At 41.8% G+C, this 24,116-nt stretch overlaps 1 protein-coding gene across 1 annotated transcript in view; it reads left to right on the top strand.

The window, feature by feature from the left end:
- sult6b1 (sulfotransferase family, cytosolic, 6b, member 1) overlaps positions 1-21,005 on the top strand; it is a 36,057-nt gene extending 15,052 nt beyond the window's left edge. The window contains exons 4-7 of the mRNA XM_020477829.2: positions 2,630-2,756; positions 4,279-4,373; positions 6,349-6,505; positions 20,348-21,005. Coding sequence (XP_020333418.1) covers positions 2,630-2,756; positions 4,279-4,373; positions 6,349-6,505; positions 20,348-20,475 — 507 coding nt within the window. The 3' untranslated portion in view covers positions 20,476-21,005. The remainder of the gene's footprint in view (positions 1-2,629; positions 2,757-4,278; positions 4,374-6,348; positions 6,506-20,347) is intronic.
- The last annotated feature ends 3,111 nt before the right edge of the window (positions 21,006-24,116 follow it).

Consider the following 24,116-nt stretch of genomic DNA (forward strand, 5'->3'; position numbering starts at 1 on the left):
GTATTTGGAATTATGAAATATGTCAAATTTGTTTAATTAATGTATTGTGATGTGTAGAATCAGGGGTGCAACTTCCACTGGAGATGGGGGATATGTCCCCCCACATTCTGAAAATGCATTTTTGCCCAACCCCCCAGTTTTATCATTGGCATGTGATACAAAATGAGGCAATGGTGTGCTTTAGGCCCATGCGGACACCTACGAGCAGTCGGGTAGGCTGTTGAGTGTTTATGGGTCTGGATTAAAAAATATATTTTCCCCCTACTTCTAAAACCAAAGTTGCGCCCCTGCGTAGAATGAATGACACATTTTCATTTTAACTATTGTATTCCTCTTATTCCAATACAGATGTCAATTATACATCCTGTTGAAACTTTCAATTGAAATTGAAGTCTTGCGTTGGAATTATAGAGCAATTTATCTCAATTCTAGAATAAATAAAAGTTTGGAAGGTAGAGTGAGCTTTCCTAAAAATAGGCAAAATGATCCTGAGATGTGTAAAATAAATACTTCAAAGTAATGTGGAATAAATCCAGCCAATCAGGCAGGGGTATTACACATCCCCTGGAGTTTGTGTCTGAATCTGAATTGACTTTTGTATTATGCGTGTTGGACTTCAAAATTAAACACATATTTGTAGGTTAAAGCTGGAATCCTTAATGGTGAAACTGCCATTTCCATTTGCGATATTACAACAACAAAGAAGTTCCTGCAAAAAAATATATATATACACTGCTCAAAAAAATGGGAACAATTAAACAACACAATGTAACTCCAAGTCAATCACACTTCTGTGAAATCAAACTGTCCACTTAGGAAGCAACACTGATTGACAATAAATTTCACATGCTGTTGTGCAAATGGAATAGACAACAGGTGGAAATTATAGGCAATTAGCAAGACACCCCCAATAAAGGAGTGGTTCTGCAGGTGGTGACCACAGACCACTTCTCAGTTCCTATGCTTCCTGGCTGATGTTTTGGTCACTTTTGAATGCTGGTGGTGCTTTCACTCTAGTGGTAGCATGAGACGGAGGCTACAACCCACACAAGTGGCTCAGGTAGTGCAGCTCATCCAGGATGGCACATCAATACGAGCTGTGGCAAGAAGGTTTGCTGTGTCTGTCAGCGTTGTGTCCAGAGCATGGAGGCGCTACCAGGAGACAGGCCAGTACATCAGGAGATGTGGAGGAGGCCGTAGGAGGGCAACAACCCAGCAGCAGGACCGCTACCTCCGCCTTTGTGCAAAGAGGAGCAGGAGGAGCACTGCCAGAGCCCTGCAAAATGACCTCCAGCAGGTCACAAATGTGCATGTGTCTGCTCAAACGGTCAGAAACAGACTCCATGAGGGTGGTATGAGGGCCCGACGTCCACAGGTGGGGGTTGTGCTTACAGCCCAACACCATGCAGGACGATTGGCATTTGCCACAGAACACAGATGAAAGCAGGTTCACACTGAGCACATGTGACAGACGTGACAGAGTCTGGAGACGCCGTGGAGAACGTTCTGCTGCCTGCAACATCCTCCAGCATGACTGTTTTGGCGGTGGGTCAGTCATGGTGTGGGGTGGCATTTCTTTGGGGGGCCGCACAGCCCTCCATGTGCTCGCCAGAGGTAGCCTGACTGCCATTAGGTACCGAGATGAGATCCTCAGACCCCTTGTGAGACCATATGCTGGTGCGGTTGGCCCTGGGTTCCTCCTAATGCAAGACAATGCTAGACCTCATGTGGCTGGAGTGTGTCAGCAGTTCTTGCAAGAGGAAGGCATTGATGCTATGGACTGGCCCGCCCGTTCCCCAGACCTGAATCCAATTGAGCACATCTGGGACATCATGTCTCGCTCCATCCACCAACGCCACATTGCACCACAGACTGTCCAGGAGTTGGCGGATGCTTTAGTCCAGGTCTGGGAGGAGATCCCTCAGAAGACCATCCGCGACCTCATCAGGAGCATGCCCAGGCGTTGTAGGGAGGTCATACAGGCATGTGGAGGCCACACACACTACTGAGCCTCATTTTGACTTGTTTTAAGGACATTACATCAAAGTTGGATCAGCCTGTACTGTGGTTTTCCACTTTAATTTTGAGTGTGACTCCAAATCCAGAACTCCATGGTTTGATAAATTTGATTTCCATTGATAATATTTGTGTGATTTTGTTGTCAGCACATTCAACTATGTAAAGACAAAAGTATTTAATAAGAATATTTTGTTCATTCAGATCTAGGATGTGTTATGTTAGTGTTCCCTTTATTTTTTTGAGCAGTGTATATTTTTTTCCGAACATCATTGCACATGTGATAGAACAGAAAATATGTACTGCATGTTACACAATGCTTCTCACCTCGGTGGGGCAGACAGTGGCTGTTTTCCCCTACTGCGAATTCCATCTTAGGATGCAGATTCCAAGTGACTGCACTTACGGTAGATAAGTAAGCTAATAATGTTATTCATCTGCTATTGTAGGCAACTCACTAAACTAACATGTTCACTGCAAAATATTTTTCCTGTGAAATGCCTGAAAATATTCTGTCCATGTTCATCTGAAATATGTTGTGGTTTTATATCAAACTTTACAACTCAATTGCACCAATAGTATAACAATTATCTGTGGTAACTTTGACTTTCAGATGCTGGTTGTGTTCCGAAACCCAAAAGATACAGTCGTATCATACTACCACTTCATGAACACAAACCCTGTTTTGCCTAATGCCAAATCCTGGGATTCATTTTTCACAGACTTCATGGAGGGTGAAGGTGAGATGTTTTATTTATTTAATTTGACCTTTATTTAACTAGGCAAGTCAGAGAATAACAAATTCTTATTTCAATGACGGCCTAGGAACAGAGGGTTAACATTCTTGTTCAGGGGCAGAACAGATTTGTACCTTGTCAGCTCAGAGATTCGAGCTGACAAGGTCCAATGATCATACCCCTAGATTACCTGCCGTTTTAAAGAACAACTCAACACATTCGTATTGTTTGAAAGAAATGCAGTGTCATGTTGGATAGGCTGGATGTAATGAATAGCACAACTAGAAAATTACATTTCTTAAATAAAATGTCTGTGCTTTCTAGCTGGTCTTAAATTATTTATGGTTGTGAAATAAGTTTTAATAGTGGTAGTGACCGCTGTAGTAATGGCAGTGACTGGTTATGGTTTAATACATTGGTAGAGGGAAAGATTGCCAGCCAAATAAATCAAATAATAATAACTAGAAAAGTACATTTCCTGAAGAAAATATGGTGTGGTGCTAGATTGTGTCACGCTCTGAACTTTAATATCTCTGTTTTCTTTATACTTTGGTTAGGTCAGGGTGTGACGAGGGTGGGTATGCTAGTTTTTGTATTGTCTAGGGGTTTTGTTTAGCAAATTGTTTAGCTCTAAAGCTGACTAAAATCAAATAACAGTATGATCATGTAAAGAAATCTAGAATTGTGCTTTGCTTTGCAAGCACACCTAATAAGAGTATGTAAGAGTTCTAAAGTGGTCTTGCTTTCAACAAGCACATTAATAACATTGAGTGCTGAGACGTATACTACAAAACTAGCTATATCTATTTGGGATTTTCTAAAGCTAGCTAGCTTCAGTTAGCTTCACATTCCAACTTTAAGCTCAATGAAGCTGTTTTTATAAGAATATCAAATCACTTGTGTAACAATTCATTTCAGCAAAATTAAATCTTGTTCATATTCACCCCCAGGAAGAGTGATGCATTTTTGTTTTTACGTTTTCTGACAAGTGAGCATTTTCACATTTTCATACATCCATAGAATGTTTGGAAAATAATTCTCACGAATTTAGCTATGACTGGGTCTGAGTGGCTAGGAGAAAACTGAAAACTAGCTGTTGGCAGACAGGTTTCAAAAAGTAGTTATAGGAAATGGTTTTTGAAATACTTTGAAATAGAAGTAATTAGCTTTACCACAAAAATACTAATATCTAAATACACATGTATTTGAACCCAGAGTGTGGCTGAAGGACAATCAGCACAATGTTTACAGACATTTCAGTTTTTAAACCTTTGAGCTGCTCTGTGTAAATGTTTTTTTTAGCTGGCTACATCTGGCACATTTACAGAAGTCTTCACTAATGTCAGATCCCTGTCAGATAAATGCAATTAATGAAAATGAAATTCTTTCCACAGTATTGCACTAACAAATGGATAATCACACTATAGTTATGGTACAATACAGCGCACTACAAAAACATTATGTACAGTCACATGACTGCTGAATGGATTCACCTTATGCTATATATATATTTTTTTTTTTACAGTGGCTTGGGGCTCTTACTTCAACCATGCCCTCGCCTGGGAGAAACTAATGGACAATCCTAACATATTGATGGTCACTTATGAGCAAATGAAGGAGGTAAAACCCATATTATGTATAGTGTTGCAAAAATAGTGAATATTGATGCACCAATGAAGGGAATGTTTTTCAGTTTAATGGACTCTACAGTGAGTTGTGTGTGATGGTTCTGGATCCTAGTGGCCAATGTATTAAGTGTTTGGACAGGAAACGGAGAGGAGAGCGGGTATGAGGTGATGTTCAGAGAGGAGGCAACGGTCTAGTCAATAAAGTTCCCCACGGCACCGGAATCCACTAGCACTGTAGAAACAGTACACGAGGGACAGCCAGCTAGTGTGATCAACACTGAAAAGGGTTTGGCAAAAAATTATGATGATTGGATACTCACACCTTCCCCAGGAGGTGGAAAATCATGTGACTGTCCCTCTGCTCTTGTGGATCCCGAGTTGGAACATAACGGACACTGCTGAAATTGGGGGCCTCCTTGACCACAATAAGGACAGAGCCCCAGCAGTTTCTGTCTGCGTCGCTCAGCCGCGGGGAGGCATGTGACCTTCACCTCCATTGGTTCAGGCTCTGCTACAGAGTCGTCACTGAGGGAGGGAGAGAAGCGATGAGGGTACCAACGCTCCCGAAGTAGGTTAGCCAGATGGATGGCCATCATGATGAGTGCGTCCAAGGAGAGGCTGTCATCTCTACATGCCAGTTCTTCTGGACCTCCTCACGCAGTCCTCTTCTGAATAGCGTATGGAGTGCAGGCTCATTCCATCTGCTGAATGCTGCTACTGTCCGGAAGGTGAGCGCTTACTCGGCAGTCTGATCATCCTTCCGTAGTTGAAATAGGCGCTCACTCCCCTCTCTGTCCTCCAGTGTATGGTCAAAGATACCTCTGAACAGAGCCATGAACCCCTCATACGAAGCCAGCGACTCCTCTCCCCTCTCCCAGACTGCCGTAGCCCACACCCGCCCAGTCAGCAGAGAAATAACCGTAGCAACCATGGACCTCTCAGTGGTGGGAATTCCCATCTGGTGTGCAAAATAGAGGGAGCACTGGAGTAGGTAGCCACTGCATTTAGATGGGGTTCTGTCATATTTGTCCGGGAGAAACAAACTGTCATCGCTGACCTGGGCAGACTGCTGAATGGACTGGTGTGCTGGCTCAATACAAAACAAGAGTGGCATCAAGACATGAAACACATAACTAATACTGCCTGGGAAATGGAACTAAGGGAGTGACAGATATAGGGAAGGTAATAAGTGAAGTGATGGAGTCCAGGTGTGTCTCATGATGAGGCGCAGGTGCGCGTAACGATGGTGCCAGGTGTACATAATGATGGTAATCAGAACCAGTGATGAGTAAACCGGCCATGTCGAGCGCCGGAGAGTGGGAGCGGATGTAGACGTGAAAATATTAGGCCTAACTTTTGAAATGTACCAGTTAACTAACAGATTTTTTTGAGTTTTCATAACATGTTAAAGATATAAATAATACAATGAAATGTTTTTAATATAAAATAATTGATTCACAAAGCTGTATAACATAATCCGAAATTTAACCAATCAATTTACTGAATACTGTTGTTTACCAAGAGGGTTTCAGCATGGAATATCCTTTATATTTTATTTTACTATGCCAATATATCTTTGCTGTAAATGTTTTTGGGCCGAACCGGTCGGCAGTTCTGAGAAGTCAATAGTTGGAAGAGTTCCAGAAATAATTGGAATAAGACGTTGATAAAAATATTCAAGTATAGACAGATTTTTGTATTATGTTAATTAAATTGACTCACGGGTGCATCAATCGACACTAAGGATTTTAATTACCAACATTTCCCATGTGGTAAATAACTGGGAGTTAAAAAAAAAATCCTAATTATGTCTGAGTAATGTACATTTATATGTCATTAATATTCACTTTTACCATTGTCTTATTGTCAATTATATATCATATTGATGTCCTCCTGGATTTTTTGAGAGTTGTGGAATGCACAAAGTTGGATGTACAAGTTTAAACTCCACTCTGTTTATTCTTCAGAATCTAGGTCAGGGGGTGCAGCAGATATCCAAGTTCTTTGATTTCCCATTGACTGAAGAGCAAGTCCAGACAATTGCAGGGCAGAGCACCTTCAATGCTATGAAGGAAAGTTCCAAGAACACCCATGGAAAACATGGCAATGTGTTTTTCCGAAAAGGTAAGTTCATAATAATTCAAATAAATTGTATTCACTTTATTTTATTCCTCTCATTATTGTCCCCCACGATGAAACTTTACTTTATTCTTCTCATTATTGTCCCCCACAATGAAATCGGGTAGGGGATTGTGGAATGGTCTCAGTCCGTTATTTACTGAAATAATTTACTGAATCTCACCAGTGAAGAGGTGAAGTTAGGGATAACTTGGGCTGTCTGTCTTTCTGTCTTTCCAGCAGTTTGTGTTTTTGTATGGAGGTCAATGAGAATGTCAAATCGCTACGCCATTTCCTGGTTGCTAAAATTCTAATAGTTTGCCTAATTTCAGTTTATGTGACAAAACAAGCCGTCATTGTGTAGAGAATCATTTTACCATCTAGACCGCTGTGAAATATCTTTTCCATAACCTAACATATTGTATTTTCATCTTTTTGAAGCTCGTGTAAAAAAAAAACTGAAAATAAAAGACGCAAAAACTAAATGTAAGAACTGGAAGTATAGAAATAGCGCAAATAGAAAAGATCTACCGCTTCTTAGACTTATTTTCAATGAGAATGACAGATCGATAACTCCCATTATGTGCATTGTGTTGGGTCGCCCGAAAAGTGACATTGCAGCTTTATTGCCTAGAATGGTCCCACCTGATCTTGCCTCCTGACTGCATTCTAGACTGAGTACCAGTCTCTTTAGCTAAAATTCCACTCTTTGCCACTCCTTGTTATTGACAAAGAGATTGGCCTTTAGGCAATCTCAATGTTCAATATGTGCTGGATTTACGGCAGAGTTGCTCATTGGTTGTTGAAAATAACATTAATGTTTTCCATGACAACATGTGGCGCCTCAAAAATAGAATTAGAATTTGTAACAAAGACAAAAACAGACATTTATCTGTTAGCTAGGCAAGTTGTTGTACTTTGAGGCTTAAAATCAAATCAAAATCAAAATTAGTAGTTGGAAATGCAGTATGCATTTACTTTAAGAATTTAGACGTGAGCTAGGAACTTTTGAAAGACAACATTTACATAATCCTTGATTGGTGGATTGCTGTGAGGGTGATCAAATGCTCTGTTCATTAACGGATGCGTTCATAAATTCATAATTAAATTAACTTTGGCTATCTACTCTGATTTCAGAGTGTGCCAGAGAGTAGATGAAATATGAATTTATGAAAGTGCAACACCCATTGAATTTGACAGGTATTAGTAAACTTCGGCAAAAAGAAGTGTACTGATATTGCAGGTGAAACCCTGAGAAAAATCAAACCAGGAAGTGGCTTCTATTTTGGAAACTCCATGTTCCATAGCCTCCCATTGCTCCATTTAAAGGGATATCAACCAGATTCCTTTTCCTATCGCTTCCTCAAGGTGCCAACAGTCTTCAGACATAGTTTCAGGCTTTTATTTTGAAGAATGAGCGTGAACGACCACATTGCGTAAGTGGATAGGTGGGGGCTCTCAGAGTGAATTGTGCGCAAAAGAGAAAGGCGGCCATTGAAAAGCCAACTGTCCCGGTTGATATATAATCGAACAGATATTTGGAAAACACCCTGAGTATTGATTGTAAAAAAATTCTAACATGTTTCTGTGGACATTATGGATATCATTTGGAATTTTTGTCTGCGTTGTCGTGACCGCTCTTTCCGGTGGATTCCTGGGCATAACGCACCAAACTAACAGAGGTATTTGGATATAAAAAATATCTTTATGGAACAAAAGGAACATTTGTTGTCTAACTTGGGAGTCTTGTGAGTGAAAACATCCGAAGATCGTCAAAGGTAAACGATTAATTTGATTGCTTTTCTGACCAAGTTACCTGATGCTAAGTGTACTTATTGTTTTGTCCAGCGATCGATAAACTAACACAAACGCTTGTATTGCTTTCGCTGTAAAGCATCATTTCAAAATCTGAGATGACAGGTGGATTACAAAAGGCTAAGCTGTGTTTTGCAATATTGCACTTGTGATTTCATGAATATGAATATTTTCTAGTAATATTATTTGACTGTGGCGCTATGCTATTCAGCGTTGCTGATGACAATTATCCCGGATCCGGTATGGGTGGTTCAGAGAGGTTAACACACATAATTGTAGAATTCGTAGGCGATCGAATAAACCCCCACTTCCTTCTATTCTGCTAGCAAACGTGCAATCTTTGGAGAACAAAATTGATGACCTACGCGGAAGATTAAACTACCAACAGGACATTCAAAACTGTATATCTTATACTTCACGGAGTTGTGGCTAAACGATGACACTATTAAAATACAGCAGGCTGGTTATACGCTGTCCCGGCAGGATAAAACAGCGGCGTCTGGTAAGACAAGGGGCAGCAGAGTATGTATTTTTGTAAATAACAGCTGGTGCACGATATCTTAGGAAGTCTCAAGCTATTGCTCGCGTGAGTTAGAGTATCTCACGATAAGCTGTAGACAACACTATCTACCTAGAGAGTTTTCATCTGTATTTTTTTGTAGCTGTTTACATACCACCACAGACGGAGCCTGGGACTAAGATAGCATTGAATGAGTTTTATTCTGCCATAAGCAAACAAGAAAATTCTCACCCAGAGGCGGCGTTCCTAGTAGCCGGGGACTTTAATGCAGGGAAACTTAAATCCAGTAGGACTTGTAAACCATTTCAGACTACAAAGGGAAGCACTGCCGAGAGCTGCCCAGTGACACTAGCCTACCAGATGAGCTAAACTACTTCTACGCAAATAACACGCATGAGAGCACCAGCTGTTCCGGAAGACTGTGTGATCACGCTCTCCGCAGATGTGAGTAAGACATTTAAACAGATCAACATTCACAAGGCCGCAGGGCCAGACGGATTACCAGGATGTATACTGCGAGCATGCGTTGACCAACTGGCAAGTGTCTTCACTGACATTTTCAACCTCTCCCTGTCCGAGTCTGTAATACCAACATGTTTTAAGGAGACCACCATAGTGCCTGTGTCCAAGAACACTAAAGTAACCTGCCTAAATGACCACCGACCCATAGCACTCAAATCTGTAGCCAAGAAGTGCTTTGAAAGGCTGGTCATGGCTCACGTCAACACCATTATCCCAGAAACCCTAGACCCACTCCAATTTGCATACCGCTCTAACAGATCATGCAATCTCGATTGCCTTCCACATGGACCTGTCTCACCTAGACAAAAGGAAACCCTATGTGAGAATGCTGTTCATTGACTACAGCTCAGCATTCAACACCATGGTGCCCTCAAAGTTCATCACTAAGCTAAGGACCCTGGGACTAAACACCTCCCTCTGCAACTGGATCCTGGGCTTCCCAGGTGGTAAGGGTAGGTAACATCACATCCGCCACGCTGATCCTTAACACAGGGGCCCCTCAGGCGTGCATGCTCAGTCCCCTCCTGTACTCCCTGTTCACCCACGACTGAATGGCCAGGCACAGCTCCAACAACATTATTAAGTTCACCGACAACGACGAGACAGCCTATAGGGAGGTGGTCAGAGACCTGGCCGTGTGGTGCCAGGACAACAACCTCTCACTCAACATGATCAAGACAAAGGAGATGATTGTGGACTACAGGAAAAATATTTGGCATGGGTCCTTGCCAATGATATATTGACCTATAAGTAACATTGGAAATTGCAAGGCAGGTAATTGATATAAACGGATTATTGTAAGAATATAGGATTAAACATTCATACAAATGTTTAATCTTAAATGTAAACATGATTAAAATATAAATTTGAAACATTACAATATAATTTGTCACTTGAAATACGTTGATTAAACTATAATTGAATTAAAACAGATTATATTAATACCCTCTTGATTCTAGCCATCCCGGATCTGGGATCGTGAATACAGCCTCAAGCTCATTAGCATAACGCAATGTTAACTATTCATGAAAATCGCAAATGAAATGAAATAAATATGCTAGCTCTCAAGCTTAGCCTTTTGTTAACAACACTGTCATCTCAGATTTTCAAAATATGCTTTTCAACCATAGCAAAACAAGCATTTGTGTAAGATTATTGATAGCTAGCGTAGCATTTAGCGTAGCATTTAGCGGGCAACATTTTCACAAAAACAAGAAAAGCATTCAAATAAAATCATTTACCTTTGAAGAACTTCGGATGTTTTCAATGAGGAGACTCTCAGTTAGATAGCAAATGTTCAGTTTTTCCTGAAAGATTCTTTGTGTAGGAGAAATCGCTCCGTTTTGTTCGTCACGTTTGGCTACCAAAAAAAAACGAAAATTCAGTCAACAAAACGCCAAACTTTTTTCCAAATTAACTCCATAATATCGACTGAAACATGGTAAACGTTGTTTAGAATCAATCCTCAAGGTGTTTTCACATATCTCTTCGATGATATATCGTTCGTGGAAGTCTGCTCTCTCCTCTGAATCACATGGAAGAATGCTTGCAGCTGAAGATTACGCACCAATTTCGACAAAGGACACCGGGCGGACACCTGGTAAATGTAGTCTCTTATGGCCAATCTTCCAATGATATGCCTACAAACACGTCACAATGCTGCAGACACCTTGGGGAAACGGCAGAAAGTGTAGGCTCGTTCAGGGCGCATTCACAGCCATATAAGGAGACAATGGAAAACAGCGCCTCAAACATTTGGCTCACTTCCTGTTTGAAGTTTCATCTTGGTTTCGCCTGTAGCATCAGTTCTGTGGCACTCACAGATAATATCTTTGCAGTTATGGAAACGTCAGAGTGTTTTCTTTCCAAAGCTGTCAATTATATGCATAGTCGAGCATCTTTTCGTGACAAAATATCTTGTTTAAAACGGGAACGTTTTTTCATCCAAAAATGAATTACTGCCCCTAGTGTTCCAAGAGGTTACTCAATCATGACTGGCTTGATTTAGATACCAATTTTAGATGTGGACAGTTCAGAGATATATTTTTTTAAATAAGAAATGACAGTACTGTATTAGTTCTTCATGGATTACATTAATTGGAAATGAGAAAATAAGTACACCAACATGAGCTTCTATTCATAAAATGTGTAGAGTAAATTGCTAATGTAGATTATCTGTGGTAAACAAGGAAATACTTTAATTCAGTTGTACGGAATGATTGTCAATAGTTAAGTCTTTGCTTAGTCTGCTCAAATAGTAGCTTTAGTTTATACCAAAGATAAAACCTGCCAAATAGTCTTGAAAAATGTTGGCAGCATCCAGGACTAAAATGTAACACTTTTGTGAGCATTAATACAGTGGCCAAAAGTGGTTGCAATTGAGATTAGCAGTGTGGGTGATTTTAGCACATATTAATGTCATGACAAAAAATCACCTTGTGTTAGTTGCAATTGACCGGTTAACCTCTTGAATGATAATAGAAAAATGTAGATTTCTGACCTAAATTGACATACCCAAAAGTATTCAGGTGTTGCAAATGCTTGGTATACTCAAGAGTACACTATAACTCAGTGAAGATCAACGGGATCTCCAAATTAGAATTCCCTGAGACCGGGTCTGCTAGCTTGTATGATTTCCACCTAAATACTCTGACCCAAAAGTAATTATTTTTGATGAGATGGCCAAAAACAATTACTAGAGAGAGAATAAAGTAGACGGTGCACGTCAAACATCTGATTTTTGACCCTATCTCCGGATGACCCGTATATGCCCAAATATGGTTATCCGGCCTGGACATCCTTGCGGGAAGATGTCACGTGGTTATGGCCATATAAGTGCATCCTGTTTCTGTTGTAACGTGTTAGAGGGTGTGTTATTTTATATCTATATTGCATCTATTCCTTTGAAGTTGTCATGATGATTGATGTGTAGGGACCTGGTTGAACTGGGGGGGATGTGTTTGAACATTTCAAAGAGGTTGGCCCCACACCCCACCTACTTTATTACCCTTAGGGCTGCTGTCTATGAAGCAGGAATGTCCGGGGGGGGGGGGGGGAGGGGGATTGTATTTGCAGCAGACGCATTATAAATAAGACCCAGAACAACACATGCGGCCTCAGAACACTAAACAAGATTTTAAAAATAAACATGGATTTTGTGATCAGTGGCAAAGCAGTGATGACCGTAACAACGGAAGTAGGACCGCGCCTGAAACATAGAGAAAGGGCCAAGTATAAAGCATCGATATATGATGCACCAAAAAAGCGGTTTCTAAGTGTGTATAGAATCCAAATAATGCCCGCAACTGCACTGAAAGATCAAGTGATGATGTCTAATGGACAGCATTGGGGGTATCAGTTTGATTACCAGGCCTGTAGAGTAAAACTCTATTCCGTAGCCGAAGGAGAATAATATACAGACCAGACTTTAGGAGTGGACTACGGGCTTGAAGACTGGACGGTTATTCACAAGGTTGTGTGTCCCGAACTGAAAGTGATCACAAAGGGGTATAGCATGTTCATGGGCTAATAGACCCGTTGGGAAGGTACCCCTGACTCCTCAGGGTGAAAATACAAAGAAAGAATGGACTTCCATGTGGATGCGTGGAGTTCTATATCAGCAGCGAGGAAACCCACAACAAAATCATTCTTGATGGTGGCCTGACTGGGCATTTTAGGTTGCGCATGCTTATTCCTTATAAAGTTGGGATCTAATGGAATTGAAAATGTTAGTTGTTGGACGCTCTTTCTGTACAGAGCCAACAGCGGCAGAGCATTTTTCGGCTAAGGAAGTGCATAATAAATAAGAATCCTGAGGATTATGATTCAAAGGAACCCCAAGAAGGTACATCCTCAGAAGGGTCAGCCCCTGAAGAAAACTAAGTACGCGGCAGCATTAACCACACACTGATACCCAAAGGACTGGTTCACCAATAAAAGGAGTGCCCATAAAGTCATCATTTCAGCATATACCATGGATATTCATACAACATACCAGGACTCTGATACGTCATGGGGGCCATACCCTAAGGACTCTATGCCACGCAGCCCACCATTCTACTCCCCCCAGGCAAGACCCCCGAAACATCCAACATGTACACAGCCTGAGGATGTGTTTGATGGGGTGGTCAGTACTATTTTTGTGGATATCATCAAGGCCTCTGTAGCCACACTTTTAGACGTGGTGATTGGAGAGTATATAAGAGAAAAATGCATAGGTTGTGAGATCAATCACCCCAGCCAGCGCAGTCATCCGTGCCTATACGAGCCCCCAAGATACTACTTCTTCAACCATTTTGAGTAGCTGGTGAAAAGACTGGTCCTGCAGGTTTATACCTTCGCTGGTCAGAGCCCTGGAGTCTATGGGTCTTGTGCCATCTATTCCCAGAGTTTACAGGGTAACGGAGGCTTTCCTACATGAATTGAAGGAGGCGATCTACATCCACAAGAAACTCAAAGAAATCCGAGACACCCTGGTGGACGACAACAAATACAGGGAAGCGGTGGTGGCTGATGTGATGACTTTCTGGCTCAATAAACCCCAAGAGGCCGAGTGACAATACATATTTGTTAATTAGATGTAAAGCAATGGGTAACTATATGCATACAATGTTAGAGAGAATAAATAAAAATTTTCTTTTGAGAAAACTTACAAATGTTATGCATCAAATTATTGAAAATAAAGTGAACAATGTATCGTTCTACACAACAAACAAAACCTGTGCAAATTTAGAGTGTGTGCTAAAAATGGAGCAAATCATGAATCATGTACAACATATGGGCAAGAGTCTACAATGGACACAACGGGTATCCCGTCTTGTGGATGATTCTGAAGAACTAGAAACAACTTTGATTTTACTTCATTTGTTTGAAACACTGTTTAATTGTACCATGTATCATATTTGTTGTTTATATACTTATATTGCGGATGTGTGTTTTAAAAATTCAGCAAATACAAGCCTGTAAATCTTAACCAAATATACAAGGTGTTGCATGCATGGATCGTTGAGAAAACAGGGACAAGTATCCTGCAACGAATCCTGAATTGTCTGTATACGTAATACTTGATGTTTGCAAAAATAAAAATTCAAAATGAAAATGAAATGTTGTCGTTATTTGAAAGTGGCTCATTAACGTTATTGTACCTCAGAGAGGCAAGAAGGATGGTGGAGCAGATGTTGAAAAACATTTATTTTACCCCCTCTAAACCTGGATCTTATGGGGGTAAGGAGCTATAGCCGGAGAAACAGGTAGCCAGTTAAGCGCTGCACAAGCGAATGAGTGGTTAGCAGAGCAGGATGCTTTTACTCTACATAAACCTGTACGAAAACAATTTCCGAGAACTATAGTTGTTTCTACTCATCCCTTGTCCATAATGCAGCCGTGATCCTTCGTGGCGGTCTGTCAGCTGTAAACACAAAAATAGCTTTTAATATAGGGCGCACACTTTTTGTTTTTAATGTATAAATATTCTTATGGATTTTATTATTGGATTTACGTCGACAATAGTGTGATGGGGGCTGGCTGCACGTGTTTAGCTCCGCGGAATCGACTTCTAACGAAGGCAGTTCCAAATCATTTATTCCCTGGAGCAACTGCGTAAAGGACGGATACACTACAAACGTTAGATAATATTAACATATATTTATACAATATATATACATTTTAAATTATAAGAATACGCGTATTTGACATGTTACTTACAAAATCGTTGTCCCCGGTTTAAAAAAACATATAACTCCTGTTTAATATTACAATCATATCAATACTTTTCATACAATACCTAACGCCTTCAAATCTAATATATTATTTCCACTAACTCACCTTCAGAAAGCTCCATTAGGACGGATTCACAGATGGTCTTTTAGCTGTTCTGGGTTGCTGGCCTTGTCTGGAGTTGCGCTTTTGCCGTTCGTACAGAGGGGATAGTATCTGTTGTCACTCGCTCCGTGGTCGTGGCTCAAAGGAGAGATATTCTGTAATGATCTTACAGAGCGGGGGTGCCATTTTTTCAGGCGGCATCCCGTATGCAAAAAATGGCCGTATAGTACCTGTGAATGTTTAGAGACCCCAAAACCACAGGTGGTTGTCTCGACATATTCTGTCTTCCGGTATTTCCTTTTGATTTGCTACACCCTCATGGGTAGCCGTTTGGGGGGTGTCCAATATAAATGTATAGACCTGGGTGGGGGCCATTTGTATATGCACTGATTAGAAATAACATATTATTTTTTTTCTTTTTTTTTCACCTTTATTTAACCAGGTAGGCTAGTTGAGAACAAGTTCTCATTTGCAACTGCGACCTGGCCAAGATAAAGCATAGCAGTGTGAACAGACAACACAGAGTTACACATGGAGTAAACAATTAACAAGTCAATAACACAGTAGAAAAAAGGGGAGTCTATATACATTGTGTGCAAAAGGCATGAGGAGGTAGGCGAATAATTTTGCAGATTAACACTGGAGTGATAAATGATCAGATGGTCATGTACAGGTAGATATATTGGTGTGCAAAAGAGCAGAAAAGTAAATAAATAAAAACAGTATGGGGATGAGGTAGGTAAAAATGGGCGGGCTATTTACCGATAGACTATGTACAGCTGCAGTGATCTGTTAGCTGCTCAGATAGCAGATGTTTGAAGTTGGTGAGGGAGATAAAAGTCTCCAACTTCAGCGATTTTTGCAATTCGTTCCAGTCACAGGCAGGAGAGAACTGGAACGAAAGGCGGCCAAATGAGGTGTTGGCTTTAGGGATGATCAGTGAGATACACCTGCTGGAGCGCGTGCTACGGATGGGTGTTGCCATCGTGACCAGTGAACTGAGATAAGGCAGAGCTTTACCTAGCATGGACTTGTAGATGACCTGGAGCCAGTGGGTCTCGCGACGAATATGTAGTGAGGGCCAGCCGACTAGAGCATACAAGTCGCAGTGGTGGGTGGTATAAGGTGCTTTAGTGACAAAACGGATGGCACTGTGATAAACCGCATCCAGTTTGCTGAGTAGAGTGTTGGAAGCAATTTTGTAGATGACATCGCCGAAGTCGAGGTTCGGTAGGATAGTCAGTTTTACTAGGGTAAGTTTGGTGGCGTGAGTGAAGGAGGCTTTGTTGCGGAATAGAAAGCCGACTCTTGATTTGATTTTCGATTGGAGATGTTTGATATGAGTCTGGAAGGAGAGTTTACAGTCTAGCCAGACACCTAGGTACTTATAGATGTCCACATATTCAAGGTCGGAACCATCCAGGGTGGTGATGCTGGTCAGGCGTGCGGGTGCAGGCAGCGAACGGTTGAAAAGCATGCATTTGGTTTTACTAGCGTTTAAGAGCAGTTGGAGGCCACGGAAGGAGTGTTGTATGGCATTGAAGCTCGTTTGGAGGTTAGATAGCACAGTGTCCAAGGACGGGCCGGAAGTATATAGAATGGTGTCGTCTGCGTAGAGGTGGATCAGGGAATCGCCTGAGCAACATCATTGATATATACAGAGAAAAGAGTCGGCCCGAGAATTGAACCCTGTGGCACCCCCATAGAGACTGCCAGAGGACCGGACAGCATGCCTGTCTCTGTCTGCAAAGTAATGTCTCTGTCTGCAAAGTAATTGGTGAACCAGGCAAGGCAGTCATCTGAAAAACCGAGGCTACTGAGTCTGCCGATAAGAATATGGTGATTGACAGAGGCGGAGATTGACAGACAGCTCCGCCCCATGAAACCAAGGCTTTTTTGATCACAGAAGTCAACAAATGAGGGTGCCTGGGGACATGCAGGGCCTGGGTTTACCTCCACATCACCCGCGGAACAGAGGAGGAGTAGAATGAGGGTGCGGCTAAAGGCTATCAAAACTGGTCGCCTAGAGCGTTGGGGACAGAGAATAAAAGGAGCAGATTTCTGGGCATGGTAGAATATATTCAGGGCATAATGCGCAGACAGGGGTATGGTGGGGTGCGGGTACAGCAGAGGTAAGCCCAGGCACTGGGTGATGATGAGAGAGGTTGTATCACTGGACATGCTGGTTGTAATGGGTGAGGTCACCGCATGTGTGGGAGGTGGGACAAAGGAGGTATCAGGGGTATGAAGGGTGGAACTAGGGGCTCCATTGTAAACTAAAACAATGATAACTAACCTGAACAACAGTATACAAGGCATGTTGACATTTGAGAGAGACATACTGCGAGGCATACAGTAATTACAGGTGTTGAATTGGGAGAGCTAGCTAAAACAGTAGCTAAAACAGTAGGTGAGACAACAACAGCTAATCAGCTAGCACAACAACAGCAGGTAAAATGGCGTTGACTAGGCAGGGAGGGTCGGATTAACTACACACAGAGCCTGAGTGCGGCTGGGGCCGACAGATAAAACATAAACAAGCAGAATGGAGTACCGTGATTAATGGACAGTCCAGCATGCATCAGCTATGTAGCCAAGTGATCAGTGTCCAGGGGGCAGCGGTGGATGGGGCAGGGAAGCTAGACTGGCGAGTATTATCCAGGTTAAACCGTAGGAGGTTGTCTCGACAAGATATATTCTGCCAGGGTTGTTTGACTTTTTAGCCTCCCACGTCCTTGGGGGTGAGATAAATACGTATTTGAATTAATCGAAAGTGCCAAGCCCTATTGAAGAAACGCGCACAAAATCCTAAACAGCCTCACACACCTTTTTGGTTTCAAACGCCCCATGCAGAGACACACACACCCACCCCCGTTTTTGTTTTGAAACACACACACATACATTCCCGCACACGCACACACCCCCGCGCACGCACACGTCTTTCCGAAATCCTTTTTCTCCGGGACATACATGATGATAGAGCTAAAAGACAGAGCCCCTTCGTTAAAGGTGAGATACCTCTTTAAAACCATTTATTTAATTCATCATATTTAGTACAGACCTTTTTAAAACATGCTATAATTATTTAAACATTTTTACTATTCCTTTATTACAGATAAAGGGGCCGTCTATAGGTTTATACACCCGTCAGTTTCCAATTCAACATCGTCAAGACAGACTCTATTGCCCGCAGGATATCCCACACAAACTCCGTCAAGGCTCCGTAAGTTTTCACTCCAGGGATAGATCAAACGTCTGGCATGTAGACCCTGGGTATGTCTTAATGATAGAAGCAGCCAGCACCGTAATTGTTCACGATTTTGGAAAAGACTGTCCAGCTTATTCATCAGGGTTATGAATATAGGGTAATCAATCCATTTAAAGATAAACACAGGCATAAAAAAGTTTACATCCTTGCAGGCTTTGGAAAATACATATGAACTGACAGACTTCGTCACATTTGTACTATCAAATTGTTCACATGCTAAAATTGTCACTTTGGAGTCGGGGCTATACGACACTGAAGAAATCCTTATGGCTTTCAAATCACTGTGCCCGGACACAAGCTCTTCCAATGCATAGCCAGGCAGGTTTGTACCACTCAGGGCCTGTTCAACTTGACAGAGCGCTAGCCATATCTTAAGCCATTCTCTCATACGCAGCGCAGGAGAAAAACTCCTGGGTTTTTCATGATAAAGGGATTTGGGACCGCAGTCTGTGAAAAACTTCACAGTTGAATCATCAGGTTGGAATATGTAAACCATATGTACATCACTCGTATCCAAAACTCCTTTTTAAAACAGTCAGGGGCCTCACATAAAATGTCCTCGATGCCTTTATCATTGGGTTCGTGACAAGAGACGCATAGCACTCCGAGAATTGGCCTAGGAGACATAATGATCTGTTTAATGTTCTGGGTTTTATTTTTAAATCTTGTTTAGTGTTCTGGGGCCGCATGTGTTGTTCTGGGTCTTATTTATAATGTGTCTGCCGCCAACACAATCCCGCCCCCATCCTCTTTGAAATGTTCAAACACATCCCCCCCCAGGTCAACCAGGTCCCTACACATCAATCATCATGACAACTTCAAAGGAATAGATGCAATATAGAAATAAAATAACACACCCTCTAACATGTGACAACAGGAACAGGATACACTTATATGGCCATAACCACGTCACACCTTCCCGCAAGGATGTCCTGGCCGGATGCCCATATTTGGGCATGTATGCGTCATCCAGACATAGGGTCATAAATCAGACGTTTGACGCACGCCATCTACTTTATTCTCTTTTACTAGTAATGCTACAAGGTTCTAGAAAGAACTGGAACTCACCTTTCTGGGAAAAATAGTTTTAAATATATAATATAATATAACCAGTATTTTACATTTTATTTTATTTTTTCCAGAGCAATTGAAAGTAGTGAGTACATCTTCATACTGGTCCTCCGTAGGAATCAAACCCACAACCCTGGCATGCTATACCAACAGAGCCACACGGGACCATGTGAATGTTGATTGAATGATTTGTTTTCTACTATTTAATGAAAGGCTTGCCCTACTCCTATAAAGGAAGCCCATTTTAATTATTCGCTTTTTTTACTAATTCATCAATATGCTTTCTGATAGATAGCTTCTCGTCAATCCAGATACCCAGATATTTTTAGCGGGAACACAATAAATGTGGGCACCATCTGAGGTACAAATGCATAAATTACCAGAGCTTTTTGGAAAATAACATATGCTTAGTTTTACCTGCAGGTACCAATTTCAGTTTAACAAGGGCTTTCTGCAAAGCAAAAAGGCAGATTGTAGCTCCAAGACAGCCTTGTCAACAGAATGCACAACCAAATAATCTGCATACAAGTGGAAGTTGCAATTACCTGCAGACCCAACCAATGTTGTTTGTATTTATAGAAAAGTCAAAGTACAGGGCCAAAATCAACCCCTTTAGGACACCCTTAGTAATATCAAGGAAACATTTCAATTGGTGAAGAGGAGACTGAAACCACCCAAAACAAACAACAACTGAAAAGGGTTGTAGTAAAGGCTGTTTAAAACATTTCAAAATGAATATACAAGGATATTGGTGATGTCAGTTGTTGATGTTTTCACAGGTTCAAAAAGTTGATCTTCGCCTTTGATTTGTCCCCCTTGCCTTTCTGCCTAGGTGAAGTTGGAGATTGGAAGAACCATCTAAGTGAAGCCCAAAGTAAACAGATGGACGAGAAGTTTGAGAAGCACCTGGCTCATACTAAACTGGGGGCTAAGTTAAAATATGATATTTACTGCAAGTAGGGAGTTGAAATTTCCAGATCCAATGCAGAATGAGCATATTCAGAAAATTGAAATAGAAAAATGTTGCTCATGTCTACAGTAGGCCTAAACCTTCTGTAAGAATACTTAAAGATACATTTATAACGCAGATAACTAGAGATCAATGCAACTAGTTGTTTTTCAGTTCACCATCTGTTTAGAATCTGTGTAGGGGTTCCAGTTTGGACTCATAGCTACACGTGGCAAGTTCATTGGTCCAAACTATCTACACATTAAAGCCTGAAACGGGATCCTTTGTATTCGGACAATTTTACTGCAACAAATTCTAATTGGTTATTAACCACAGGCTAGGTTTTGGTATAAACTACATCCTGTCTCTTTGTTCAATGAAGAAACAACAAGAACAGGGAAGAATGAACATCAACCATCCACTTTCCAGCATAACAACTATGATTTGTTATTTTTGAATTAATATATTTTTCTCCCCCTTATTTGTTTTGAGGTCTGTGTTGTCGAAAAATAACATAAACAGAATAACCAACCAAATTTTCCAGCGGTATTTGCAGTGTTTTTCTTCTATTTTGACCAGAATATGAATAGTAAATTGATAGGAATTTCATAATAATTTAGTTAGTTTTGGAATAAATCATAACTTAATTTTGTTGGGTGTTACAGAAACTATGTCTGTCTCCATAAATGTTGATTTAGCTTGTTTGACTTCAGACTGTAATAACCCAATGGAACTGTAGCTATGCAATGGATGAAAGAAGGGACTAGCTTTATAGACTGTTGCTTTATTCTTATCCAGAGAATCGTGTTAATGCAACTGCACTAAGAACATGTATGGGCTGCATCCCAACACTCTTAACCATTAAAAAAAAATATATATTTCACCTTTATTTAACCAGGTAGGCCAACATGGCCAACATAAAGCAAAGCAGTGCGACACAAACAACAACACAGAGTTACAAAGGAATAAACAAACGTACAGTCATTAACACAATAGAAAAAGTCGATATACAGTGTGTGCAAATGGCGTAAGGATGTGTAAGGCAATAAATAGGCCATAGTAGCGAAGTAATTACAAGTTAGCAAATTAACACTGTCTTGATAGATGTGCCAATGATGATGTGCAAGTAGAAATACTGGTGTGCAAAAGAGCAAAACAAGTAAATAAAAACAATATGGGAATGAGGTAGGTAGTTGGATGGGCTATTTACAGATGGGATGAGTACAGCTGCAGCGATCGGTAAGCAGCTCAGATAGCTGATGCTTAGGGAGATATAAGTCTCCAACTTCAGCGATGTTTGCAATTCGTTCCAGTCAGTGGCAGCAGAGAACTGGAAGGAAAGGTGCCCAAAGAGGTGTTGGCTTTGGGGATGACCAGTGAGATATACCTGCTGGTGCATGTGCTATGGGTGGGTGTTGTTATAGTGACCAGTGAGTTGAGATAAGGCGGAGCTTTACCTAGCAAAGACTTGTAGATGACCTGGAGCCAGTGGGTCTGGCGACGAATATGTAGCGAGGGCCAGCTGATGACAGCATACAGGTCGTAGTGGTGGGTGGTATATGGGGCTTTGATGACAAAACGGATGGCACTGTGATTAGCAATGCTGTAGACTGATGCTGAAAGTGATTCTGAAGTCAAATAAACTTTACTCTACAAAGTAGGCTCAACTACCATGGTTTTCCATGCAATAAATACAAAATATGGGAAGTAGCCCAAAAACGGATCATGCGCAAATGTTATAACATGTGTGTTGCTCAAAATTATTATGGGGTTGGTTATTATTGTGACGTGTGCTCCCTCTCCGGCCTCTAGGTCACCAGGTTGCTTATTATTGCGCAAAGCGTCACGCGCATCAGCGCCCAATGACACTCACCTGGACTCCATCACCTCCTTGATTATCTGCCCTATTTATGTCACTCCCTTTGGATCCTTCCCCAGTCATTATTGTTTCTGTTTCAGTTTCATGTCTATGCGTTGTTTGTGTTTCTTGTTTCGTATTATGTTTTGTTTATTTATTACATTTTTCACTCCCTGAACTTGCTTCCCGAATCCCAGCAGAATAACACCTCACCAAAGGGAAACATCAGGGTTTGTTTTTTTGTTTTTATGTTGAAGGTAATGTCGGGTCTGGGTGTCAGTACCACAGCTACCAGAAAGGCCTCAGCCGGTTTTGTCAGACTCTCATGCCTCAGCTGGCTTGACAGGTTCCCATGCCTCGACGGGTTCGACGGGTTCCCATGCCTTGGCGGGTTCGACGGGTTCCCATGCCTCGGCGGGTTCGACGGGTTCCCATGCCTCGACGGGTTTGACGGGTTCCCCTGCCTCAGCTGGCTCGACAGGTTTCCATACCTTAGCGGGATCGACAGGCTCCCATGCCTCAGCTGACTCGACAGGCTCCCTTGCCTCAGCGGGTTCGATAGGCTCACATGACTCAGCTGGGTGAACAGGTTCCTGTGCCTCGACCAAAGCAACCGGGGAGGTCTCAGCCGGCTCATCAGGCTTTCACACCTCAGCCGGTTTGTCAGGTTTCTGCGCCTCAGCGGAGATGACCAGTTCGCTCCTGATCCCCGGGATTGTCCCTTTGGTTGGCGTCCTGCTGCTGGACCAGCGTGCCAGGGAGGGGGGTACTGTCACGTATGTTCTCTCTCCGGCACTCTGGGTTGCCATGCTCCCACGCCTCAGCCGGATTGACAGGTTCCCACACCTCACCAGAGGTGACCGGTCCGCTCCTGATCCCCGGGATCGTCATTTTGGTCGGCGTCGTGAGGGGGGACTGTCACGTGTGCTCCCTCTCTGGCCTCTAGGTCACTAGGCTGCTGATTATTGCACACAGTGTTATGCACATCAGCACTTAATGACACTCACCTGGACTCCATCACCTCCTTGATCATCTGCCCTATTTATGTCACTCCCTTTGATTCCTTCCCCAAGCATTATTGTTTCTGTTTCAGTTTCATGTCTGTGCGTTGTTTGTGTTTCTTGTTTCGTATTATGTTTCGTTCATTTATTAAATTATTCACTCCCTGAACTTGCTTCCCGACTCCCAGCACACACGTTACAATTATGGTGCATTCAGTGTGTAGTGTCGTGGTTTCGATGTATATTTGTTTGCCCCACCAATATTTCCATTAAAAAAAATATGGTATAGATATATTAATTAGTTCACATCATAGAAAAACCTATAAATGTTTTGCAACAAAAGAAAGTAGGTTTTTCTTATTGGACAAGTTGATATAGTACTTCCTCCCCAATTTTCGCCCGTGTGCCTCTGTGTCTAGTGAATACACCCCTGTCCTTGAGATTACACGTGTTAACCCACACACTCGCTGCAACAAGTAGATTCACTTGTCAGTCACAGTCAATTGTCAGTCACTAGCTACAGACTGCTACAGAGCCTAATTGTAACGATATAGACAATTTTGACTTTGGGTCTTTGGTAACTACTGACAACACTCCTCTCCTGCCTGCCTGGTTGCCTGCCTCACGAGAGAGTGAACACACATTTTCCTGGAAAACAAGGTGTGTGTTAATAAAATCAGTTTGGATAATTCTAGATAGCTATATGTTGGTCTTCCTCTAAAACCAACAAAACTACTAACGTTATCTTCAGTTAACATTAGCTAGCTAGATTGATGAGCCGGCAGCTAACAAT

Source organism: Oncorhynchus kisutch, linkage group LG1 (genome assembly GCF_002021735.2).
Source record: "Oncorhynchus kisutch isolate 150728-3 linkage group LG1, Okis_V2, whole genome shotgun sequence".
NCBI classification, from domain to species: Eukaryota; Metazoa; Chordata; class Actinopteri; order Salmoniformes; family Salmonidae; genus Oncorhynchus; species Oncorhynchus kisutch.